The following is a 25,153-nucleotide window of genomic DNA, read 5'->3' as shown; positions in this document are numbered from 1 at the left end:
CCCTGTCACCTCTACAAGGCCCCTGGGGGGGGAGTGTGGGGGGGAGTGGCATGTGCACTTCTGCTCGAGTTCTCAAATCGGCGAAAAATCTTCCATTATTCCTTTAATATATCAATAAGTTTGTGATTTGGTGATGATGTAATTGAACAGGAAGCTCTCCACAAACGTATGAAGTGGCCCTTGGCCCTGTAAAGGCTGGTGACCCCTGTGATCGCCGATATTCTCTAACTGACGGTTTATTAAGTAAATCAAAGGATTTTTTTTTTGCAGCTTATTGTTCTAGAAGGTTCTATTCATTTAGGATTGTGTTTAGTAATGTGACATTTACTGTTATTCTGCCTCTAAACAGTGGATTTGAAAGTCGCTTTGCACAACATTCTTTTTGATCGACAAAGATAAACTGAGCCTAATTAATGTATATGTGTCATGAGTAATTAATATGCGTAAATTCCAACCATTAACGCCTCATCATCATTTATACAGTAAACACAGTAAATACAGCCAGAATCACTTTACAGTAGCCAATGAGAGAACAGATGCTTCATAAGCAATAACTCAAGTCAAACAAAGAAACAAAGCATCGTTTACAACACTGACCACTCAGACAGGGACGGACCACCCCAGACAGGGACGGACCACCCCAGACAGGGACGGACCACCCCAGACAGGGACGGACCACCCCAGACAGGGACGGACCACCCCAGACAGGGACGGACCACCCCAGACCCCAGACAGGGATAAACTGTCTTTAAAGCTGTTTTTGTGTTTTTTGTGGATATTGTATTTCATTTATGTATATTGCTTTGCGCAATAGAATAAATACAATTTCCGTGACGATGATGTCACTGACGATGATGTCACTTCAATGATGTCACTGACGATGATGTCACTGACGGTGATGTCACTGACGATGACGTCACACAGCCAGCAGTGGCTGGTCCATTAAGGGCGCTGGGGCGCCGCCCCCCTGTCAATCTGCCAACTATGTCAATTTCTTTGTGTCTAAAAACAATATAATGTATTCAAAAATATCTTATATACTTATTAGTGTAATTGTGTAAAATATTAATATATATCCATATATATATATATAAATAGATATAGAACCCGTGAGGCGGTTTGAAAAGCTCCAGAGCCTCAGAGAAAACCAATGGAGATTTTTAGCCAATCAAATCAAATCAAATCAAAAGTGACTACGTCACTGTGGTTTTCTCCAGAGGAAAATAGTGACTTTGGGGCTCCAGAAAGCACCTTTTAACGTAGTGTTTACGCCACGGAGCTACGCTTTTTACGCTAGAGACAGAGGCAGGTGCGCGCGCATACACGGAAGTGCCACACACCGTGTTTACGTCTTAAAATTGCATCACGTGTGACAAAAGGTAAAAACGACTCAGAATGAGCTGCTCAACTGTTTCCTGCTTTATTCGTGTTGAAAGCGGCTGATTTCGTATCAATCCGAGCCACATGTGTCTGTCAAACCCCGTGCTCCGTTACCATGACAACAAACACGCAGTTTTTTTTAGTTTATTACTTGCATAAGGCTAACGCTAAGCATTAATGCTTAACTTCTAACTTATCATTAACAAAAGTGGAAATAAAGTGTGTTTACTTAATTAATTCAGTTGTAAATGTGGATTTAAAATATGTATCAAACAGTCAATGTTAAAAAAATATATTTTGGACATTTAAAAAAAACAAAAACACGGTCATGTCAAATAGCGCCCCCTATAATTTGTACCACCAGCCGCCACTGCACACGGCACCAAAATACTCTAAACTCGTCTCTCAAATATTGTAACGCAAGAAAAACAACAACTTGAGGACAAAAAATCAAAAACATGTCAGAGAGTTGAAAACACCAGAAGAAGAACCAGATCAGATCAAATTCGCTTCGCTTCTTGTGGCACCTGATCCTTCGCGGCCACCGTCTGATGTCGTGGCTTTGCGTCACTTCCGCTTCCGGCCCGAGTCCTCAGTCTGCGACGCCATTGGGACACTTGTCTCCGTGTCCGCTGTGGATCCGCGCCGTGTCCCGAGCAGAGCCGCCGCGTGAGAACCGGAGATGAGACGCGCCAATCTGGGTCAGAACAGCGCGTTTAAAGCCCACATCTGGCCTCCATGTCCGTTAGCAAACATTAGCCGCTAGCATTAGCCGCCACCAGTGTAAACAGAGTAGACTTTGTGCCCGATAATCTCATGATCTGCCCCAAGGTCTAAATACAAACTATTGGAATTACAAATGAATCTTTTTGAACTTTCTCTGCCTTTGACACAGAATGTGTGAAGCACTTTAACCCGGCTCTTGTCCTCCAAATGAAGACTTAGTTACCAACAACACCACTGGATATACCATGAAATAAAAGTCGATTTAAGGACAGTTTGTAGAACTGGCAACTTGTGAGACTATACCTTTAAGAATATAAAGTCTTTATTATTACATTCAAGTTAGATTTTATATACGTTGATAACATCATCAGTTTGTGAGTGACAGTGGTGAAACAATCAGTGCAGCTCTGAAGAACCAGAACCACAACCAGAGAATGTTCAGTGGAGTCCATAAAAAGTGGAGGCTCATGTTGTTGTTGTTGTTGTTGTTTTATGGCGGTTGGCATCCAATTTTTGCATTACCGCCAGACTTTATTCCTCAGACTTTGTCGTAGTCCTCAGACTCTGTCGTAGTCCGTAAAAGTACTCCACCGTACAGCTTTATTCTTTAGGCTTCATTCTATAGGCTTTAATATGTCCACTGATGTCGCCGCTTGGTAGCCGTGCGTCTACGAGACTGGACGAGGACAGGAGACCACCCCCACCCCCATCTCGTCACTCTGATCACCCTGACTCCCCAAAAGCAGACCCCCATCACTCCGACTCCCATTTAGCGCCTTTAGCCTGTTTTCTATATCTGCCCAATCAAGCTCCTTTGTTCCAAGGAATCTCCCTGCAGCTTTAGCAATGATCCTGATCCTTTCAGTTCTGCTTTGAGTCTGAGCAGCACAGTTTACAACATCCACCATGAAGAGTACAAAATCCTCTCTATCCACAACCAGGGTATTCTCATTAATTCTGGAACCTGCACACTTGGGACCTCCACTCTTGAAACCTTCACACTTCTTGGGAGCCACGCTGGCCTTTCTCATTTCGCCCTGGCTGGGAGCAGCGCTGGCTCCTCTCTCTGTATTTACTCTAAACTCGTTACTTGAAACTTTCTTGACTGCATCTGCATAGGATACACCTTGAGAGACCTTTATTTTATGCACCTCAGCAGCTCTTTTGCTAAACCTGCATCCCCCGTAGGCAGAGCTATGTTCTTCCCCACAGTTACAGCACTTCAGTTTTGCTCCCACGTCACACTTCCCATACTCGTGATCTCCTGCACATTTACCACATCTTTGCCTCCCTCTACAGACCGCTGCAATATGCCCAAAGCGCTGGCACTTAAAGCAACGCAGGGGCGGTGGAACATATGGCCTAACGTCATGGCACATGAACCCAATGAACACCTTACGAGGCAGGCACCTCCCTTCAAGTGTTACCATTACCGACAAGCTGTCACATCTTACCCCAGACCGGGTCACCTTCAACCGCCTAGCGTCCACCACCGTAGCTCCCGTCAAATTCTCCTTAACTTCATCCACAGACGTCGCCGTAGGGACACCTACGATAACTCCTCTGACCGTGTTTCTTTCAGCATCAGACACAAGAATGTCCTTTCCACCCAGACGTTTAGTTCCAATCGCCTTCCGTTGCTGAGCCGCGTCCTTGCACACGGCCAGCAGCGAGCCATCTCTAAGGACACTCGCACTCTTGATCACTCCCACAGCTACAGTTAGGCTCTTTGACAATGCCACTGAATTCCACTCCTTAAAGGATGCACTATCCTGTGCAAGCTTTATGATCACCTTACAGTCTCTGCTCTCACCCCGGATATCAATAGCTTCAGCCTCATCCTGCTGCTCATTCCCAGAACCCTCGGACGAGCTAAGGGACTTTTTACGTTTCCGGGCACGTGCAGGCAGAAAAGGCTGCTCCTCCACGCCGTCCAGAACGTCTTCGACCACCGATCCACTCTCCTCCGCCATCTCGCATTACCGCCAGACTTTTAACAGATGCTTCAAAATGTTATAAATGTAAGAGTTTAAAGCCTGGTTTGGGCTGAAGTGGGCGTGTCAGCAGCATGAAGCAAGACACGCCCCCAAATAACAGCCCAGTTAAACTAGCCCGAAACACCAGCCCTACGACTCCTGTGCACGGGGCCCTACGACTCCTGTGCACGGGGCCCTACGACTCCTGTGCACGGGGCCCTACGACTCCTGTGCACGGGGCCCTACGACTATACTTGACATTATTTTGGCTTCCTTTATTATGCAAAATGCTCATATTTTTGTAGATTAGTCCCAGTTTATAGTCAATTTGAACATAACATTTACATTTTTCCATCAGTGAAGACGACATCTCATTAGATTGCTGAGTGTTTTAACTTCTACTAAATGTAAGAATGTTCTTCTTTTGCTCTCTTGGCCCCGAGCTCGGGCCCCGTCTCATCGTAGGACAGAGTTTCTCAGACCAGACTAGGACGACTGGTCAAGTTGAAAGGACGAGTGAGAACGCTCTACAATGCTGTGTGTGTTTGTGCAGGAGAAGGAGGCGCGGGGAGTTATGTGGCCAGTGGCTACAGCGTGTACGAGGAGGAGAACGAGGAGCTGCAGGAGGGCCTGAGGGCCAAAGTCACCGCCCTCAAAAGTGTGAGTCCTCCAGGCTCATTCTGCTTCAGTTCAGGACGATCTCAGAGGCCACTCTTTCTGACCAATGTGCCCTCTCTCTACAGCTGACCATCGACATAGGAACTGAAGTCAAATACCAGAACAAGATGTTGGAGGACATGGCAAGTGTTGCTTATTCTTTGATAATATCGTAGTCTATTTGAGGGGGAAATCCTCCTGATTCTAAGGTCTCGGCTGCAGACACACACTGGCCTCAGCTCAGCGCTCATTGGTTTATCTTATTGGTTTATGTGTGTGCAGCGTATGGTGTTGGGATTATGATGCACGAGCACAAACAGCAGATGAACTAATACGTCTCTAGATTTAATATTGCAGATTAAAGCAGCACATTATCTGCATCAGCTGAAATAATTACACATATGTGTATTTAAAAAACAAATCTATGCAACGTTTTGGGTTAATCTGTTATTTATGCAAATGTAAGTCTACATCTGTTTGCCCTGCAGTTCATGAGGGCCGTTTGCCTCTGTGCAGGACTCTGACTTCGACTCGACAGGGGGGCTCCTGGGGGCCACCATCGGCCGGGTCAAACAGCTGTCAAGAGGGAGCCAGAGCAAACTGCTGTGCTATATGCTGCTCTTCTGCCTCTTCATCTTCTTTGTGCTGTACTGGTTCATTCGACTGAGGTGACCCCGACGCGCCGGCCCCAGGTTGGACTTGTAGACATGTGTTTGGAGAGGCCGTGGAGGAAGAACGATTCATAGAAAACTCAACAAAAATATGAAGTAATATCAGACTTAGCAAGATAATTACGAGATGATTAATTAACATCATGTTTTAGAAGAAAAAAAATAAATTGGTTTGCAGTACTTTACAGACTTTAAAGGACACACATTATACAAAAGTAACTTTGAGCTTTTATCTGTTCCAGTCCAGTTAAAGAGCTCGTCGTCTTCACTCCTTTTCTGAGCCTCATAAAAAGATAGTTTTACATCAAAGATAGAGATTGAGACGTCTCCTGCTGGTTCAAGTCCATAAGTCATGAGTACTTAAAGGACACAGATGATGCATTTGTAGAGTTACTGAAACGCTCACAATGAGTCTTGTGATGACTAAGGGACTTTAAACCTCTGAATCTCCATCTTTGATGTCAGAAATCTGAGAAACTGTTTGATCTGATCCTCCAGAACAAAGCTGGGCCAGTGTAGGTTCTCTGGAGACAGTGCCTCATGGTCTCCAGTCCTACATCATGGACGTTCTTTTAAATCTGATGCTTTACAGTTGAAATGCAAACAGAACCGTCCTCTCCTCTTTCAGCTACAATCATCAGTCACGACAACTTTTGATGCAGTTCTGCCAATAAAAAGTGTAAGAAGCAGAAACTAATGTCCCACAGCTCTGACCCCAGTGAGAGGAAGTATATGTTGGTAATTAAAGATTAAAAACTAAACCTTGTGTCTTGTGGATGGGAAACACAGTGATACTAATCATTCCATGGCCCCTCGACAAAGAGAAGGTGCCGCCTCATCATCACCAACTCTTCATCTCTTTGAAGTTCTATTGTTTGGACTTTTCAGTTTCAGCTGTAATTGCCTGAAAAATAAAACTACCAATGTTCAAAATAAGTTGAAGTGCACATGTGTTCAAACTGTTTACAACCATTAAATCTTTATTTTACAAACATGCTTTTGTTTCATTATTACATCTGTATTATCACATTGTTATTACATCTGTGTTATTACATCTGTATTACATCTGTGTTATTACATCACACTCCTGATCAACACTTATCAAAAATACTTATTAGTATCAAATCTATTTCTAAAAGATTTCCCTGATCTTGAAGTTACAAATGGGACGTTTCAAAAACATACTTGGCCTGATTGTGTTTCCATTACTGTAGAATCTGGAGCTGTATCCATGGAAACGGTTTCAGATGACATCACAATATTTCATACAGAGCAGTTGAAATGCAGGTTTCTGTTGTAATATACGAGCTGATGTCCAGCTGCTCATCACAAATCAAATTGACCTTTTGGATAGTTCAGGGCAAAGTTCAATGTCATTAATGGGAAATCTGGCTCTTGCCTCTGGTTATATCACATTCTAGTACCTGAAAACAATTAGTATCCATGGCAACGGATCAAAGTGAAGTGCACTTGTGTGGACGGCTGACCCGGGACAGGCTGGGTCGGGACAGGACGGCTGGGGGTCGGTCACTTCTTGGGCAGTGTGTCCATGTACTTGCAGATGATTCCCAGCATGACCTCATCAGCTCCTCCTCCGATGGACATGAGTCTGGAATCTCTGGACAAAATAATAAATAAATAAATGAGTGAAACATTTAGTGTGTTTTCTGCTTTGTATGGAATGTTCCACCTATGGCATTAAACGTTTCTATCTCCATAGAGACAAGCAAGTGACACTACCAGGCCAAGTTACTGGTCAGATCTGTGGAGAGGAGACAGTAAGAATACATGTATTTTTCAGCCATAAACATATCTGCATTCAAATAATAAAATGCAATATTAGAGGGTGGAACATTCCAGGCCAAAGGAGAAAAGCAGCTGGTGTTTGACCTCTGACCTGTAGAAGCGGCTGACCAGGCAGTCGCTGGTGAAGCCCATCCCGCCCCAGAACTGCAGGCAGCCGTCGGCCACCTCCCGAGCCAGGCGCCCGCCCTTCAGCTTGGCCATAGACGCCAGCTTGGTCACGTCGTTGCCCTTCAGGTACAGAGCTGTGGAGAGAAACACAGGCTTTACAGCGGGCACAGGGGTCAGGGGTCAGCGGGAGAAGTCACAGGGCGCAGGGGTCAGCGGGCACAGGGGTCAGCCGGCACAGGGCACCGGCACAGGGGTCAGCGGGCACAGGTGTCAGCGGGCACAGGGCACCGGCACAGGGGTCAGCGGGCACAGGGGTCAGCGGGCACAGGTGTCAGCGGGCACAGGGCACCGGCACAGGGGTCAGCGGGCACAGGGGTCAGCGGGCACAGGGCACCGGCACAGGGGTCAGCGGGCACAGGGGTCAGCGGGCACAGGGGTCAGCGGGCACAGGGCACCGGCACAGGGGTCAGCGGGCACAGGGGTCAGCGGGCACAGGTGTCAGCGGGCACAGGGCACCGGCACAGGGGTCAGCGGGCACAGGGGTCAGCGGGCACAGGGGTCAGCGGGCACAGGGCACCGGCACAGGGGTCAGCGGGCACAGGGGTCAGCGGGCACAGGGGTCAGCGGGCACAGGGCACCGGCACAGGGGTCAGCGGGCACAGGGGTCAGCGGGCACAGGGGTCAGCGGGCACAGGGCACCGGCACAGGGGTCAGCGGGCACAGGGGTCAGCGGGCACAGGTGTCAGCGGGCACAGGGCACCGGCACAGGGGTCAGCGGGCACAGGGGTCAGCGGGCACAGGGCACCGGCACAGGGGTCAGCGGGCACAGGGGTCAGCGGGCACAGGGGTCAGCGGGCACAGGGCACCGGCACAGGGGTCAGCGGGCACAGGGGTCAGCGGGCACAGGTGTCAGCGGGCACAGGGCACCGGCACAGGGGTCAGCGGGCACAGGGGTCAGCGGGCACAGGGGTCAGCGGGCACAGGGCACCGGCACAGGGGTCAGCGGGCACAGGGGTCAGCGGGCACAGGGGTCAGCGGGCACAGGGCACCGGCACAGGGGTCAGCGGGCACAGGGGTCAGCGGGCACAGGGGTCAGCGGGCACAGGGCACCGGCACAGGGGTCAGCGGGCACAGGGGTCAGCGGGCACAGGTGTCAGCGGGCACAGGGCACCGGCACAGGGGTCAGCGGGCACAGGGGTCAGCGGGCACAGGGGTCAGCGGGCACAGGGCACCGGCACAGGGGTCAGCGGGCACAGGGGTCAGCGGGCACAGGGCACCGGCACAGGGGTCAGCGGGCACAGGGGTCAGCGGGCACAGGGGTCAGCGGGCACAGGGCACCGGCACAGGGGTCAGCGGGCACAGGGGTCAGCGGGCACAGGGGTCAGCGGGCACAGGGCACCGGCACAGGGGTCAGCGGGCACAGGGGTCAGCGGGCACAGGGGTCAGCGGGCACAGGGCACCGGCACAGGGGTCAGCGGGCACAGGTGTCAGCGGGCACAGGGCACCGGCACAGGGGTCAGCGGGCACAGGGGTCAGCGGGCACAGGGGTCAGCGGGCACAGGGCACCGGCACAGGGGTCAGCGGGCACAGGGGTCAGCGGGCACAGGGCACCGGCACAGGGGTCAGCGGGCACAGGGGTCAGCGGGCACAGGGGTCAGCGGGCACAGGGCACCGGCACAGGGGTCAGCGGGCACAGGGGTCAGCGGGCACAGGGGTCAGCGGGCACAGGGCACCGGCACAGGGGTCAGCGGGCACAGGGGTCAGCGGGCACAGGGCACCGGCACAGGGGTCAGCGGGCACAGGGGTCAGCGGGCACAGGGGTCAGCGGGCACAGGGCACCGGCACAGGGGTCAGCGGGCACAGGGCACCGGCACAGGGGTCAGCGGGCACAGGGGTCAGCGGGTTATAAAGTGTTTTAGATTAGTTATATTATCAGCACCTGAAGCTTGTCTCAGATCAGATCGAGGCTTTAGAAACACTACAAACTACTGATGCTTTTCTGTTGCATTTATAAAAACGTTATTTACACAATTGTCAGAGGTTGAAAACGTTGGATTTGCTGAACCGTCTTTTTCACGGTTTATAATTAAATAAGAGGCAATTTTGAATCATCTAAAGACGACTCTGCTCCTTGTGGTTTGTAGAATACATTCAAACCCTGAGCGCCCTGAGCCCTGAGCGCCCTGAGCGCTGAGCGCCCTGAGCCCTGAGCGCCCTAAGCGCCCTGAGCGCTGAGCGCCCTGAGCGCCCTGAGCGCTGAGCGCCCTGAGCCCTGAGCGCCCTGAGCGCTGAGCGCCCTGAGCGCTGAGCGCCCTGAGCCCTGAGCGCCCTGAGCGCCCTGAGCCCTGAGCGCCCTGAGCGCCCTGAGCCCTGAGCGCCCTGAGCGCCCTGAGCGCTCGGCGTCAGCTTCAAACGTGTAACGCTTTTGTAGCTCCGCCCCTTCGCTTCTCAAACTCGCTATGGAGAGACTTTAGTTTGAATTGATAAAGATCTAAAGAACTAAGTCTCACTGTTTAATGACAAAAAGAAACACTGCTTTTATACTATACATTATACTATACATTATACTATACTATACATTATACTATACATTATACTATTATATACATTATACTATACATTATACTATACTATACATTATACTATACATTATACTATTATATACATTATACTATACATTATACTATACATTATACTATACTATACATTATACTATACATTATACTATTATATACATTATACTATACATTATACTATACTATACATTATACTATACATTATACTATACATTATACTATTATATACATTATACTATACATTATACTATACATTATACTATACATTATACTATACTATACATTATACTATTATATACATTATACTATACATTATACTATACATTATACTATACATTATACTATTATATACATTATACTATACATTATACTATACATTATACTATACATTATACTATACATTATACTATACATTATACTATACTATACATTATACTATACATTATACTATACATTATACTATACTATACATTATACTATACATTATACTATACATTATACTATACATTATACTATACTATACATTATACTATACATTATACTATTATATACATTATACTATACATTATACTATACATTATACTATACATTATACTATACATTATACTATACTATACATTATACTATACATTATACTATACATTATACTATACTATACATTATACTATACATTATACTATACATTATACTATACATTATACTATACTATACATTATACTATACATTATACTATTATATACATTATACTATACATTATACTATACATTATACTATACTATACATTATACTATACATTATACTATACATTATACTATACTATACATTATACTATACATTATACTATACATTATACTATACTATACATTATACATTATACTATTATATACATTATACTATACATTATACTATACATTATACTATACTATACATTATACATTATACTATTATATACATTATACTATACATTATACTATACTATACATTATACTATACATTATACTATACTATACATTATACTATACATTATACTATACATTATACTATACTATACATTATACATTATACTATTATATACATTATACTATACATTATACTATTATATACATTATACTATACATTATACTATACATTATACTATACTATACATTATACATTATACTATTATATACATTATACTATACATTATACTATACTATACATTATACTATACATTATACTATACATTATACTATACATTATACTATACTATACATTATACTATACATTATACTATTATATACATTATACTATACATTATACTATACATTATACTATACTATACATTATACATTATACTATTATATACATTATACTATACATTATACTATACTATACATTATACTATACATTATACTATACATTATACTATACATTATACTATACTATACATTATACTATTATATACATTATACTATACATTATACTATACATTATACTATACATTATACTATTATATACATTATACTATACATTATACTATACATTATACTATAGACCAGAAGCCGCTCTGTCTCTGGTCCACATGCACCATGTGTTACGCCCAGAGCCCTTCATTGGCTTTGACTCGCTGCCCCAGGAGACACAGCCGCTTTGGCCCCAGGAGACACAGCCGCTTTGGCCCCAGGAGACACAGCCGCTTTGGCCCCAGGAGACACAGCCGCTTTGGCCCCAGGAGACACAGCCGCTTTGGCCCCAGGAGACACAGCCGCTTTGGCCCCAGGAGACACAGCCGCTTTGGCCCCAGGAGACACAGCCGCTTTGGCCCCAGGAGACACAGCCGCTTTGGCCCCAGGAGACACAGCCGCTTTGGCCCCAGGAGACACAGCCGCTTTGGCCCCAGGAGACACAGCCGCTTTGGCCCCAGGAGACACAGCCGCTTTGGCCCCAGGAGACACAGCCGCTTTGGCCCCAGGAGACACAGCCGCTTTGGCCCCAGGAGACACAGCCGCTTTGGCCCCAGGAGACACAGCCGCTTTGGCCCCAGGAGACACAGCCGCTTTGGCCCCAGGAGACACAGCCGCTTTGGCCCCAGGAGACACAGCCACTTTGGCCCCAGGAGACACAGCCACTTTGGCCCCAGGAGACACAGCCGCTTTGGCCCCAGGAGACACAGCCACTTTGGCCCCAGGAGACACAGCCACTTTGGCCCCAGGAGACACAGCCACTTTGGCCCCAGGAGACACAGCCGCTTTGGCCCCAGGAGACACAGCCACTTTGGCCCCAGGAGACACAGCCACTTTGGCCCCAGGAGACACAGCCACTTTGGCCCCAGGAGACACAGCCACTTTGGCCCCAGGAGACACAGCCACTTTGGCCCCAGGAGACACAGCCACTTTGGCCCCAGGAGACACAGAACTCTGGAGATTTCATGGTTTCTCAACGAGAAAAAATGGCAAATTATTATTCAATTTTGGCCTACAGTATATAAAGAGTGTAGGGTAACATACTAGTACAAGTACTGTAAGTACTAGTACAAGTACTGTAAGGTTCTGAATGACCTCCCACTTGTGAAGGGGGCGGGGCATTCAGGTTGATATTGATTAAAGAATTGTTCAAGAATTCAAACATGACACACTGCATAAGTGTGGGTGAGTTTGAATCATGTTTTTAAGAGTAGAATGGGGGCACCAGCCGGATAATCGGCAATTTAACAACTCTAAAATCAGATATCTAAGTTAATTAATTAATTAGAAATTATTTTGCTCGTTGATCTAAAGGTTTGAGAACGTAACCGTGACATTGACCCCTTTTCTGGAAATGAAGGAACACTTAACCAAATGTGGGTTATGAAGATTTAATGACCAAAGAATTAAACAGATAAATATGAATTAGGAATATGCAAATGAGTCGATAACAGATGGAAAACACTAGACATGATGGTTCTAGATCTATCTGTGTTAGAGTTAAGTCTAAGATGAAATTCAGCCTGTGAAGTGCATTCATACGAACGGAACCAGAAGCTGTGATCCTGAGGAGACGGGCCTGCGAGGGGTCCAAGGGCCTGCGAGGGGTCCAAGGGCCTGCGAGGGGTCCAAGGGCCTGCTTGGGGTCCAAGGGCCTGCGTGGGGTCCAAGGGCCTGCTTGGGGTCCAAGGGCCTGCGTGGGGTCCAAGGGCCTGCGTGGGGTCCAAGGGCCTGCGTGGGGTCCAAGGGCCTGCGTGGGGTCCAAGGGCCTGCTCTGGAGCTCGGCTCTGACGTCGTCTGGCCAAAGAAGGACTGGATCGGTTCTGCGATCTGCGTTCTCCTTGGCTCTGAGGCATTCTCCTTGGCTCTGAGGCGTTCTCCTTGGCTCTGAGGCGTTCTCCTTGGCTCTGAGGCGTTCTCCTTGGCTCTGAGGCATTCTCCTTGGCTCTGAGGCGTTCTCCTTGGCTCTGAGGCGTTCTCCTTGGCTCTGAGGCGTTCTCCTTGGCTCTGAGGCGTTCTCCTTGGCTCTGAGGCGTTCTCCTTGGCTCTGAGGCGTTCCCGAATGAAAAGGCGGTCGTGCTGCTCCACAGATGTGGCTGGTAAAAGGCTGTGGACTTGAAAAGTAGCAAAAGGTCCATGCTTGATTTTGCGTGATGCAGCATCAATCACGTTTTTAAAAACGGGCACAGGTTTCTTAGTTCCGGGAGGGAACATTAGCTTCTCTTGGAAAAGTCTTTGTCCCGTAGCGTAGCATCGCTCACGCTAACTAGGCCCGAGGCCTGCTCCCAAGGCCTCATGGACCTTGCTGGTGGGACCCTGGATGGAGGGTCGAGCTTCGAAAGAAACTCGGATGGAAGTCGCTCTGGAGCTCGGATGGAACTCTGGATGGAACTGGTCTGTAACTCCTGCTCTTTCCTTTGTCTTTCCCCGCGGGGTTTTGGCGCCGTGGCTTCAGCCAATCAGCATGCACGCTGGGGTCAGAGCTGATAAGGAGACGAGATCTGGCTTTAGGCCACAAGAGTTACACAAAAGGTAAAATTGTCCACAAAACAAGTTATGAAACAGTTAAAATGACATGTTAAACACGATATCACAATATGTACATGTAAAGTCATCTGGTGGACACATTTTTGCAATCCGATGATTGTCTGTTAAAACCACTAAAACCGCAAAGTCTTTCAGCGTTTGAGCGTTTGTCTTGGAGAGATCGTTACTCTCTGTAATCCAAAAGGAGTCATTTGATGAAAAGTTATTTTCAAAGTTCAGAGCGTCTCTGTTGTCGCTATAACATCCTCTTTCTTCTGAGGGCCGTAAAACTCCACACGGGCAGTAGATAACACCTAGCCCGCATTCCTGTCACCATGGCAACAGGGGTAGGACATCTGCATATCCTACAAGAGTATATAAAGAGTATATAAAGAGTATAAAAAGAGTATATAAAGAGTATATAAAGAGTATATAAAGAGTATATAAAGAGTATATAAAGAGTATATAAAGAGTATTTTATCCCCCTGAGGCCGTCACTGTTGTGATTTTGGGCGTTACAAAAATAAATTGAATCCAAAAAATGCAATAGAATAAATTAATAACACAAAAACACAGTTATTTTTAGCTTAAAGTCAAAAAGGAGAAAAGCTGCAACAAACCAGCTCCAATGAAAGGATTTGACTGGCTCTGTGTCCTCCTGGTCCCCGACACTGTCCTCCTGGTCCCCGACACTGTCCTCCTGGTCCCCGACACTGTCCTCCTGGTCCCCGACACTGTCCTCCTGGTCCCCGACACTGTCCTCCTGGTCCCCGACACTGTCCTCCTGGTCCCCGACACTGTCCTCCTGGTCCCTGACACTGTCCTCCTGGTCCCCGACACTGTCCTCCTGGTCCCTGACACTGTCCTCCTGGTCCCCCTGACACTGTCCTCCTGGTCCCTGACACTGTCCTCCTGGTCCCTGACACTGTCCTCCTGGTCCGTGACACTGTCCTCTTGGTCCCTGACACTGTCCTCCTGGTCCCTGACACTGTCCTCCTGGTCCCTGACACTGTCCTCCTGGTCCCCGACACTGTCCTCCTGGTCCCCGACACTGTCCTCCTGGTCCCTGACACTGTCCTCCTGGTCCCCCTGACACTGTCCTCCTGGTCCCTGACACTGTCCTCCTGGTCCCTGACACTGTCCTCCTGGTCCGTGACACTGTCCTCTTGGTCCCTGACACTGTCCTCCTGGTCCCTGACACTGTCCTCCTGGTCCCTGACACTGTCCTCCTGGTCCCTGACACTGTCCTCCTGGTCCCTGACACTGTCCTTCTGGTCCCTAACACTGTCCTCTTGGTCCCTGACACTGTCCTCCTGGTCCCTGACACTGTGAGACTGTCCTCCTGGTCCCTGACACTGTCCTCCTAGTCCCTGACACTGTCCTCCTGGTCCCTGACACTGTCCTCTTGGTCCCTGACACTGTCCTCTTGGTCCCTGACACTGTCCTTCTGGTCCCTGACACTGTCCTCCTGGTCCCTGACACTGTCCTCCTAGTCCCTGACACTGTGAGACTGTCCTCCTGGTCCCTGACACTGTCCTCCTGGTCCCTGACACTGTCCTCCTGGTCCCTGACACTGTCCTCCTGGTCCCTGACACTGTCCTCTTGGTCCCTGACACTGTCCTCCTGGTCCCTGACACTGTCCTCCTGGTCCCTGACACTGTCCTGACACTGTCCACCTGGTCCCTGACACTGTCCTCCTGGTCCCTGACACTGTCCTCCTGGTCCCTGACACTGTCCTCTTGGTCCCTGACACTGTCCTCCTGGTCCCTGACACTGTGAGACTGTCCTCCTGGTCCCTGACACTGTCCTCCTGGTCCCTGACACTGTCCTCTTGGTCCCTGACACTGTCCTCCTGGTCCCTGACACTGTCCTCCTGGTCCCTGACACTGTCCTCCTGGTCCCTGACACTGTCCTGACACTGTCCTCCTGGTCCCTGACACTGTCCTCCTGGTCCCTCTGACACTGTCCTCCTGGTCCCTGACACTGTCCTCCTGGTCCCTGACACTGTGAGACTGTCCTCCTGGTCCCTGACACTGTCCTCCTGGTCCCTGACACTGTCCTTCTGGTCCCTGACACTGTCCTCCTGGTCCCTGACACTGTCCTCCTGGTCCCTGACACTGTCCTCCTGGTCCCTGACACTGTCCTCTTGGTCCCTGACAATGTCCTCTTGGTCCCTGACACTGTCCTCCTGGTCCCTGACACTGTCCTCCTGGTCCCTGACACTGTCATCTTGGTCCCTGACACTGTGAGACTGTCCTCCTGGTCCCTGACACTGTCCTCCTGGTCCCTGACACTGTCCTCCTGGTCCCCCTGACACTGTCCTCTGGTCCCTGACACTGTCCTCCTGGTCCCTGACACTGTCCTCCTGGTCCCTGACACTGTCCTCCTGGTCCCTGACACTGTCCTCTTGGTCCCTGACACTGTCCTCCTGGTCCCCCTGACACTGTCCTCTTGGTCCCTGACACTGTCCTCTTGGTCCCTGACACTGTCCTCCTGGTCCCCGACACTGTCCTCCTGGTCCCCCTGACACTGTCCTCTTGGTCCCTGACACTGTCCTCTTGGTCGCTGACACTGTCCTCCTGGTCCCCCTGACACTGTCCTCCTGGTCCCCCTGACACTGTCCTCTTGGTCCCTGACACTGTCCTCTTGGTCCCTGACACTGTCCACCTGGTCCCCCTGACACTGTCCTCCTGGTCCCCCTGACACTGTCCTCTTGGTCCCTGACACTGTCCTCTTGGTCCCTGACACTGTCCTCCTGGTCCCCCTGACACTGTCCTCCTGGTCCCCCTGACACTGTCCTCTTGGTCCCTGACACTGTCCTCTTGGTCCCTGACACTGTCCACCTGGTCCCCCTGACACTGTCCTCCTGGTCCCCCTGACACTGTCCTCCTGGTCCCCCTGACACTGTCCTCTTGGTCCCTGACACTGTCCTCTTGGTCCCTGACACTGTCCACCTGGTCCCCCTGACACTGTCCTCCTGGTCCCCCTGACACTGTCCTCCTGGTCCCTGACACTGTCCTCCTTTTTTTCTTGTATTGTTTGCTATAGTTAAAAAGTAAATTACATTTGTTTTCAAAATCATACATTTATTTATTTATTGGAAGATTAAAACCAAAAATCCCTGGTATTATTTTTTGGCATTTTAAAAACAAAAATCAAATAACCATAAATACACTGACCTTACGCCAGAATGTTTGTGTTTCCCAGTGTGCGTGGTGCCCCACTGTGCGTGGTGCCCCACTGTGCGTGGTGCCCCAGTGTGCGTGGTGCCCCGGTGTGCGTGGTGCCCCGGTGTGCGTGGTGCCCCGGTGTGCGTGGTGCCCCGGTGTGCGTCGTGCCCCGGTGTGCGTGGTGCCCCAGTGTGCGTGGTGCCCCACTGTGCGTGGTGCCCCAGTGTGCGTGGTGCCCCAGTGTGCGTGGTGCCCCAGTGTGCGTGGTGCCCCAGTGTGCGTGGTGCCCCAGTGTGCGTGGTGCCCCAGTGTGCGTCGTGCCCCAGTGTGCGTGGTGCCCCAGTGTGCGTGGTGCCCCAGTGTGCGTGGTGCCCCAGTGTGCGTGGTGCCCCAGTGTGCGTCGTGCCCCAGTGTGCGTCGTGCCCCAGTGTGCGTCGTGCCCCAGTGTGCGTGGTGCCCCACTGTGCGTGGTGCCCCGGTGTGCGTGGTGCCCCGGTGTGCGTGGTGCCCCGGTGTGCGTGGTGCCCCGGTGTGCGTGGTGCCCCGGTGTGCGTGGTGCCCCGGTGTGCGTGGTGCCCCAGTGTGCGTGGTGCCCCAGTGTGCGTGGTGCCCCAGTGTGCGTGGTGCCCCAGTGTGCGTCGTGCCCCAGTGTGCGTGGTGCCCCAGTGTGCGTGGTGCCCCAGTGTGCGTCGTGCCCCAGTGTGCGTGGTGCCCCAGTGTGCGTCGTGCCCCAGTGTGCGTCGTGCCCCAGTGTGCGTCGTGCCCCAGTGTGCGTCGTGCCCCAGTGTGTGTCGTGCCCCAGGGGAATCGTACCCACAGCTCTGTAGAAGAGCGAGCGCAGCAGCTCCACTTCGGTCTGGAGCTCGGCCAGCCTGAAGTGCACTGCCTGATGGGACAGCACGGACCGGCTGAAGACCTTCCTCTGCCGGGTGTATTCCACCGTCTCCTGGATGATGGTCTCCATGGTCGTCATGACTGCAGCAGAGGGCAGAGGTCAACATCTCACACTCAAGAGACCGTTCACTTACTAACCCCCCCACTGTGACCACCTCTACCAACCCAACCCGGGGACCCTCCTCCCCCCCACTGTGACCACCTCTACCAACCCAACCCGGGGACCCTCCTCCCCCCCACTGTGACCACCTCTACCAACCCAACCTCGGGACCCTCCTCCCCCCCACTGTGACCACCTCTACCAACCCAACCTCGGGACCCTCCTCCTCCTCCCACTGTGACCACCTCTACCAACCCAACCCCGGGACCCTCCCCCCCCACTGTGACCACCTCTACCAACCCAACCCGGGGACCCTCCTCCCCCCCCACTGTGACCACCTCTACCAACCCAACCCGGGGACCCTCCTCCCCCCCACTGTGACCACCTCTACCAACCCAACCCGGGGACCCTCCTCCCCCCCACTGTGACCACCTCTACCAACCCAACCCGGGGACCCTCCCCCCCCCCCACTGTGACCACCTCTACCAACCCAACCCCGGGACCCTCCTCCCCCCCACTGTGACCACCTCTACCAACCCAACCCCGGGACCCTCCTCCCCCCCACTGTGACCACCTCTACCAACCCAACCTCGGGACCCTCCTCCCACCCACTGTGACCACCTCTACCAACCCAACCCGGGGACCCTCCTCCCCCCCACTGTGACCACCTCTACCAACCCAACCCGGGGACCCTCCTCCCCCCCACTGTGACCACCTCTACCAACCCAACCCGGGGACCCTCCTCCCCCCCACTGTGACCACCTCTACCAACCCAACCCCGGGACCCTCCTCCCCCCCTGTGACCACCTCTACCAACCCAACCCCGGGACCCTCCTCCCCCCCACTGTGACCACCTCTACCAACCCAACCTCGGGACCCTCCCCCCCCACTGTGACCACCTCTACCAACCCAACCCGGGGGACCCTCCTCCCCCCCCACTGTGACCACCTCTACCAACCCAACCCGGGGACCCTCCTCCCCCCCACTGTGACCACCTCTACCAACCCAACCCGGGGACCCTCCTCCCCCCCACTGTGACCACCTCTACCAACCCAACCCGGGGACCCTCCTCCCCCCCACTGTGACCACCTCTACCAACCCAACCCCGGGACCCTCCTCCCCCCCACTGTGACCACCTCTACCAACCCAACCCCGGGACCCTCCTCCCCCCCACTGTGACCACCTCTACCAACCCAACCCAACCCCGGGACCCTCCTCCTCCTCCTCCCCCGCGTCTATCTCTGTTTAGAGACAGGATTTGAACAGACTATTTCGGAAATCCAACCCCCAAGAAGCTGCTGGACCAGACAGTGTCTCCCCTGCCACTCCGAGACACTGTGCAGAAGAGTTGTCTCCCGTCTTCACAGACACCTCCCTGGAGTCAGGCCATGTCCCAGCTTCAAGTCGTCCATCATTGTCCCTGTCTCCAAGAAGCCCTGGATCACTGGACTTAATGACTTCAGACCTGTGGCGCTGACGTCTGTCATGAAGTCATTTGAGCGCCTGGTCCCGCCCCACCTCAAGTCCTTCACCTCCCCCTGCTGGACCCCTCCTGGACCCCCTGCTGGACCTCCTGCTGGACCTCCTGTTGGACCCCCTCCTGGACCCCCTGCTGGACCTCCTGCTGGACCCCCTGCTGGACCCCCTGCAGTTCACCTACAGAGCCAACAGGTCTGTGGACGACGCCATCAACCTGGCTCTCCACTTCACCTGCAGCACCTGGACTCCCGGGGAACCTACACCAGGATCCTGTTTGTGGACTTCAGCTCTGCATCAACACCACCTCCTGCTCTGCTCCAGGACAAGCTCTCCCAGCTCAACGTGCCTGACTCCACCTGCAGGGGGAGCACTGACTCCACCTTCTTGGACGGGGATGAGTGTCTACAGGAGGTGGAGCGGCTGGTGTCCTGGTGCAGCGGTAACAACCTGGAGCCCCCCCCCCCCTCAGGTGTGTACTGGACTCAGGCCCAGGACACACTCTAAAACCCAAATAAGAGGTTTCCTCAGACTCACTGTTTGCCACAGCCCAGAGGCGCTCCTCCTGAAACTGGAGCATCTGATAGGTGAAGCCCATGCCCTCCTGGCCAATCACGTTGGAGCAGGGCACACGGACGTCATCAAAGAAAACCTCCGCTGTGTCCGAGGACCACATGCCCATTTTACTGATGGAGCGAGCAATGTGGATCCCTGCAACACAACACAAGCACAGTTACACACAGTTACACACAGATACACAGTTACACACAGATACTGTTACACTCTGTTACACTCTGTTACACTACACACAGATACACACTGTTACACACTGTTACACACTGTTACACACTGTTACACACTGTTACACACTGTTACACACTGTTACACACAGTTACACACAGTTATACACAGTTATACACAGTTATACACAGTTATACACAGTTATAGGCAAGGCAAGGCAAGGCAAGTTTATTTGTAGAGCACATTTCATACACAAGGCAATTCAAAGTGCTTCACACAGCAGGAAAATGCATTCAAATCACAAAGAAATTACAGAAATACAATAAAATTAATAAAATTAAAAATTATCAATCCAACTGATTTTCTAAACTAATAAAATCACAAACAAAAGAGAAGAGTGCAAAGAAAAAATCCTTTCAGTCATATGCGCAGCTAAACAAAACTGTTTTTAGCTTAGATTTGAACATTGTCAGAGTAGAAGCCTGTCTCACATCTTCAGGAAGACTGTTCCAGATTTTAGCTGCATAAAACTGAAACGCAGATTCCCCATGTTTTGTCCTGACTCTGGGCACCAGCAGGAGGCCGGTCCCTGAGGTCCTCAGAGTCCGAGATGGTTCATATGGCACTAACATATCCAAGATGTAAGTAAGATTTGGTGCTAGGCCATGGAGAGACTTGTACACAAGCAGAGCTGCTTTAAAGTCTCTTCTCTGAGCCACAGGGGGCAGTGCAGAGACCTGAGAACAGGACTAATGTGATCATACTTCCTGGTTCTGGTCAGGACCCGAGCAGCAGCGTTCTGGATGTACTGCAGCTGTTTTACAGCTCGTTTGGAGAGACCAGTGAGCAGGCCGTTACAGTCTAATCTACTGGAGACAAACACATGGATAAGTCTCTCTAAATCTGGTTTTGACACTATATTTTTGATTTTGGCAATGTTTTTTAGATGGTAAAAAGCCGCTGATGTTATTGATTTGACGTGGCTATTAAAGTTCAAGTCTGAGTCCATTATTACTCCCAGATTTCTAATTTGGTTTGTAGGTTTTAGAGCGAGACTCTGGAGGTGACCGCTAACACTTTCTCTTTGTTTCTGTGGGCCAAAAAAAAACGATTATTTCAGTCTTGTCTGAGTTCAGCTGGAGAAAGTTGTTTTGCATCCACAAACTGATCTGTTGGATGCAGTGACAGAGTGAATCTACTGGTCCATTGTCACCTGCCGATAGTGAAACATAGATCTGAGTGTCGTCTGCATAATTGTGATAGGACACATTTTCACTGCGTATCAACTGACCCAACGGCAGCATGTAGAGGTTGAACAGAAGGGGACCCAGGACTGACCCTTGGGGCACTCCACAGGTCAGGGTCATGTGGTCTGAGACACAGCTACCAATTTCAACAAAGTACTTCCTGTCTTCCAGATAGGACCTTAACCAGTTTAGGGCAGTGCCAGTGATGCCCACCCAGTCCTCTAGTCTCTGTAAGAGGATCCCATGATCGACAGTGTCAAAAGCAGCACTCAGATCTAACAGAATTAAGACAGAGGCTTTGCCCGTGTCAGTGTTCAGGCGGATGTCATTTGTCACCTTGACAAGAGCAGTCTCAGTGCTGTGATGAGGTCTAAAACCTGACTGAAAAACATCAAATGAGTTGTTTATTAAGAGGAAATCTGTGAGCTGTTGGTAAACAACCTTTTCAAGGACTTTGCCCCAAAAATGGCAGATTAGAGATGGGCCGGTAATGACTCAGTACTGCGGCATCAAGACTGCTCTTCTTTAGGAGAGGCTTTATGACCGCAGTTTTCAAAGACATTGGGAATGTTCCAGATTGAAGCGACATGTGAGTGAATGGTGCTAACAAACTGTTCAGCACAGACTTTAGAAATTTGGTGGGTAACACATCAAGGCAGCATGTAGATGAACTCAGACTGGTGATGATCTCATGGACAGTTTTGTCAGTTACTGGTGCAAAGTGAGTTAGCTCTAAGTGTCTTGGTGGTTTTAGGGTAATTTTTTGCATTGTGGGATTTATAGCATTTTTAATGCCCTGAACTTTGTCATTAAAGAATAATGCAAACTCATTACACTTGGATGTGGAAATGAGTTCTAACGGCAGCTGAGCTGGAGGGTTTGTTAATCTGTTTACTGTGGCAAACAGGACACGCGAGTTGTTACTGCAGCTTCCAATTATTTCAGAAAAATATCTTTCCCTAGTTCTACATAAGATTAGGTTGTACATGTTCAGCTTTTCTTTGTAAATCTCTTTTTGAACCTGGAGCTTTGACTTGCGCCATTTCCGTTCGGCCCTGCGGCACTCCCTTTTCTGTGCCCTGACCGAATCATCATTTCTCCACGGCGCCTTCTGCTTATTTTTAACCATTTTAGCCTTTATAGGGGCGATAGTGTCCAGAACATTCAAAACACTAGATGTAACAGAGTTCAACAAATCATTTACATTAGAACATGAGACATTTTCAAAGTTTATCATTTCCATAAACAGTGCACCTGTGCCATCACTTATGTGTCTCCTCTGAACAACTGCAGGACCAACCGGAGGTTTGGGAGAAACAGACAGGTCAAAGAAGACACAGAAATGATCAGACAGAGCAACATCGATCACATTAACATTTGAAATATTTACCCCCTTTGTAATTATGAGATCTAGAGTGTGTCCTTTGCTGTGGGTGGGGCCTCTCACATGCTGAGTAAGACTGAAGGTTTCAAGGACAGCATCAAGCTGTTTAGCGTTTCTGTCACAAATATTATCAACATGCACATTGAAATCACCTGTAATGACCAAACCATCAAAGTCTGTGCATATGACTGAAAGCATCTCAGTAAATTCATCAATAAAACGTTGGCAGTGCTGGGGAGGCTTGTATAAAACAATGAAGAGAATGGATGGAGACCGTTTTAGCTCCATTTTAAAGGATACATCCTCAAATGATGAAAACACCCCAAAAGACAACCTGCGGGTAATTATTTCATCTCTAAAGACAGCACAGACTCCACCCCCTTTTTTGTTTTCTCGTGTTTCAGATTCAAACTTAAAGTTGGGTGGAGCAGATTCTATCAGAACTACATTTCCTGTGTTTTTGTCAAGCCATGTTTCAGTTAAAAACATAAAATCAAGATTATAAGAAGAAATACAATTATTAATTAAGAGAGATTTGTTACATAAGGATCTGACATTTAGCACAGCAAGTTTCAGACTAGTTTCAGTGAGACTGGGCTTTATCTTCTCACAGGGAATATGAATCACATTTCTCAGATTGGGCCTGACTCGCATTTTGTTTTTCCATCTCTGTGATGATGTGACTACAGAAATAGCACTAGGGGGGGCTCTTTTTACATAGGGCCCCGGGTTGGTTTGATTTTTAATGTGACAATAAGTCCCGGCAACGCTGAGACCCAGTGCATCCTAGCTATGGGAGATACCAGGTGAAAGGCGAGGTTGGATGGGTGGTGGGGCTTTTGTAGCCAAGGAGAGTTTGGGACCAGGTGAGAGGCGAGGGGGGATGGGTGGTGGGGCTTTTGTTGGTGTAGTCGGTACTGACATAGCCCTTGCTATATTGGGCGTGAGTGGAGCCATCTTAATGCCTGATTTGATCAGGCTTTCAAAATGGCTGGGAAGGCCCATGGGTGAGAGTGGAGATGAGAAGGAGAATGATGAATCTTTAGTGGGAGTAGATGTTGCAGGGGGAACCCAGGGCTGGTGTGAAGGCAGGGGCGATGACAGGGATGTTGTTGAGCTTGTCACAGATGGGTCCAAGGCCTTTGAAGATTGTTCCTTTGCTGGAGGCGGTGGAGGGGAATGTGGAGCAGCTGGAGCTGAATCCTTTGCTGGTGGTGGTGGAGCAGCTGCTGATGAATCCTTTGGTGGAGGCTGAGGTTGTGGTGCTTTTGATGTTGAAACATTGGCTCGGTCTCTGGCTGATGGAGCAGGAATTCTTCTCTCATTCCTCTCTTCTCTAACTATCTGCTCAGGACCCTGTCCAGGCCCCGTCCAATGCCTCAGAGCGTGGAGCAGGTTCTCTGTCAGCACCCTCACTCCACCTCTGCATAGGTGGGGGCCATTTCTCTTAAACAGGTCCTCTCGTTTCCAAAATAGATAGAAGTTCTCAATGTAGTGTAGTCCTCTCGGGGAACACTCTTTGGACAGCCATGTGTTCAGCTGAAGAAGCCGGCTAAACTTGTTTATCCTCCTGTCGATGTTTGGAAGAGGTCCACTTATGAATGTTTTGATTTCCATTTTATCAAGCACGTCGAATAACTTCAAGAAGTCTTTTTTCAAAACTTCAGTCTGTTCCCGCCGCATGTCCACTGCACCCACGTGCACAATCAGCTGTTTAGCTCCTCCATGCTTAGCCATAATATTTGGAAGGAGTGACGTTATCTCAGAAACAGTGGCATGTTATACACAGTTACACAGAGTTACACAGAGTTACACACAGATACACACAGTTACACACAGTTACACACAGTTACACACAGTTACACTCAGATACACACAGTTACACACAGTTACACACAGTTACACACAGATGTCCACTGTCATGAGAGAGGAGCAAACCCACAACCTGCATATTTTAGTGAACCTTTATCAAAAGCTTTAACAGGTTCAAAATGCAGCTGCAGAGGACAACAGTACTAAAGTACTACAGTACTACAGTACTAACAGCACTAACAGCACTAACAGCACTAACAGCACTAACAGTACTAACAGTACTAACAGCACTAACAGTACTAACAGCACTAACAGTACTAACAGTACTGTTAGTGCTGTTAGTACTGTTAGTGGGTCCAGCTCGACTCCGACGGTCCCTCATCTGCCTGAAGAGTGGGTCCAGCTCGCCTCAGACGGTCCCTCATCTGCCTGAAGAGTGGGTCCAGCTCGCCTCAGACGGT

The 25,153-nt window shown here is 49.7% G+C and overlaps 2 protein-coding genes across 2 annotated transcripts in view; one reads left to right on the top strand and one right to left on the bottom strand.

Annotated features, from left to right (window-relative positions):
- The first annotated feature begins 1,967 nt into the window (after window positions 1–1,967).
- bet1 (Bet1 golgi vesicular membrane trafficking protein) lies at window positions 1,968–6,394 on the top strand. Its single transcript, XM_072447299.1, has 5 exons — window positions 1,968–2,081; window positions 4,636–4,742; window positions 4,826–4,882; window positions 5,256–5,431; window positions 6,039–6,394. Exons 1-4 carry the CDS (start codon window positions 2,063–2,065, stop codon window positions 5,409–5,411), a joined length of 339 nt encoding a protein of 112 aa, XP_072303400.1. The 5' UTR covers window positions 1,968–2,062; the 3' UTR covers window positions 5,412–5,431; window positions 6,039–6,394.
- Window positions 6,364–25,153, bottom strand: part of LOC140361577 (probable acyl-CoA dehydrogenase 6) — a 39,121-nt gene continuing 20,331 nt past the window's right edge. The window contains exons 6-9 of the mRNA XM_072447297.1: window positions 20,046–20,219; window positions 17,852–18,013; window positions 7,308–7,458; window positions 6,364–7,028 (exon numbers count right to left, since the gene is read on the bottom strand). Coding sequence (XP_072303398.1) covers window positions 6,938–7,028; window positions 7,308–7,458; window positions 17,852–18,013; window positions 20,046–20,219 — 578 coding nt within the window. The 3' untranslated portion in view covers window positions 6,364–6,937. The remainder of the gene's footprint in view (window positions 7,029–7,307; window positions 7,459–17,851; window positions 18,014–20,045; window positions 20,220–25,153) is intronic.

Source organism: Eucyclogobius newberryi, unplaced genomic scaffold, assembly GCF_026437365.1.
Source record: "Eucyclogobius newberryi isolate DKJ021-1_F unplaced genomic scaffold, fEucNew1.0.hap1 SCAF_16, whole genome shotgun sequence".
In the NCBI taxonomy this organism is placed as follows: Eukaryota; Metazoa; Chordata; class Actinopteri; order Gobiiformes; family Gobiidae; genus Eucyclogobius; species Eucyclogobius newberryi.
The sequence above is the reverse complement of the archived record's forward strand: the minus strand, read 5'-3'. Positions and strand labels throughout refer to the sequence as shown.

Bases quoted from the DNA above. Each gene is read 5' to 3' on its own strand.
- bet1 (XM_072447299.1), top strand. The intron at 4,743-4,825 runs GTGAGTCCTCCA...CTCTCTCTACAG, and splicing joins AAGTCACCGCCCTCAAAAGT to CTGACCATCGACATAGGAAC. The intron at 4,883-5,255 runs GCAAGTGTTGCT...GCCTCTGTGCAG, and splicing joins ACAAGATGTTGGAGGACATG to GACTCTGACTTCGACTCGAC.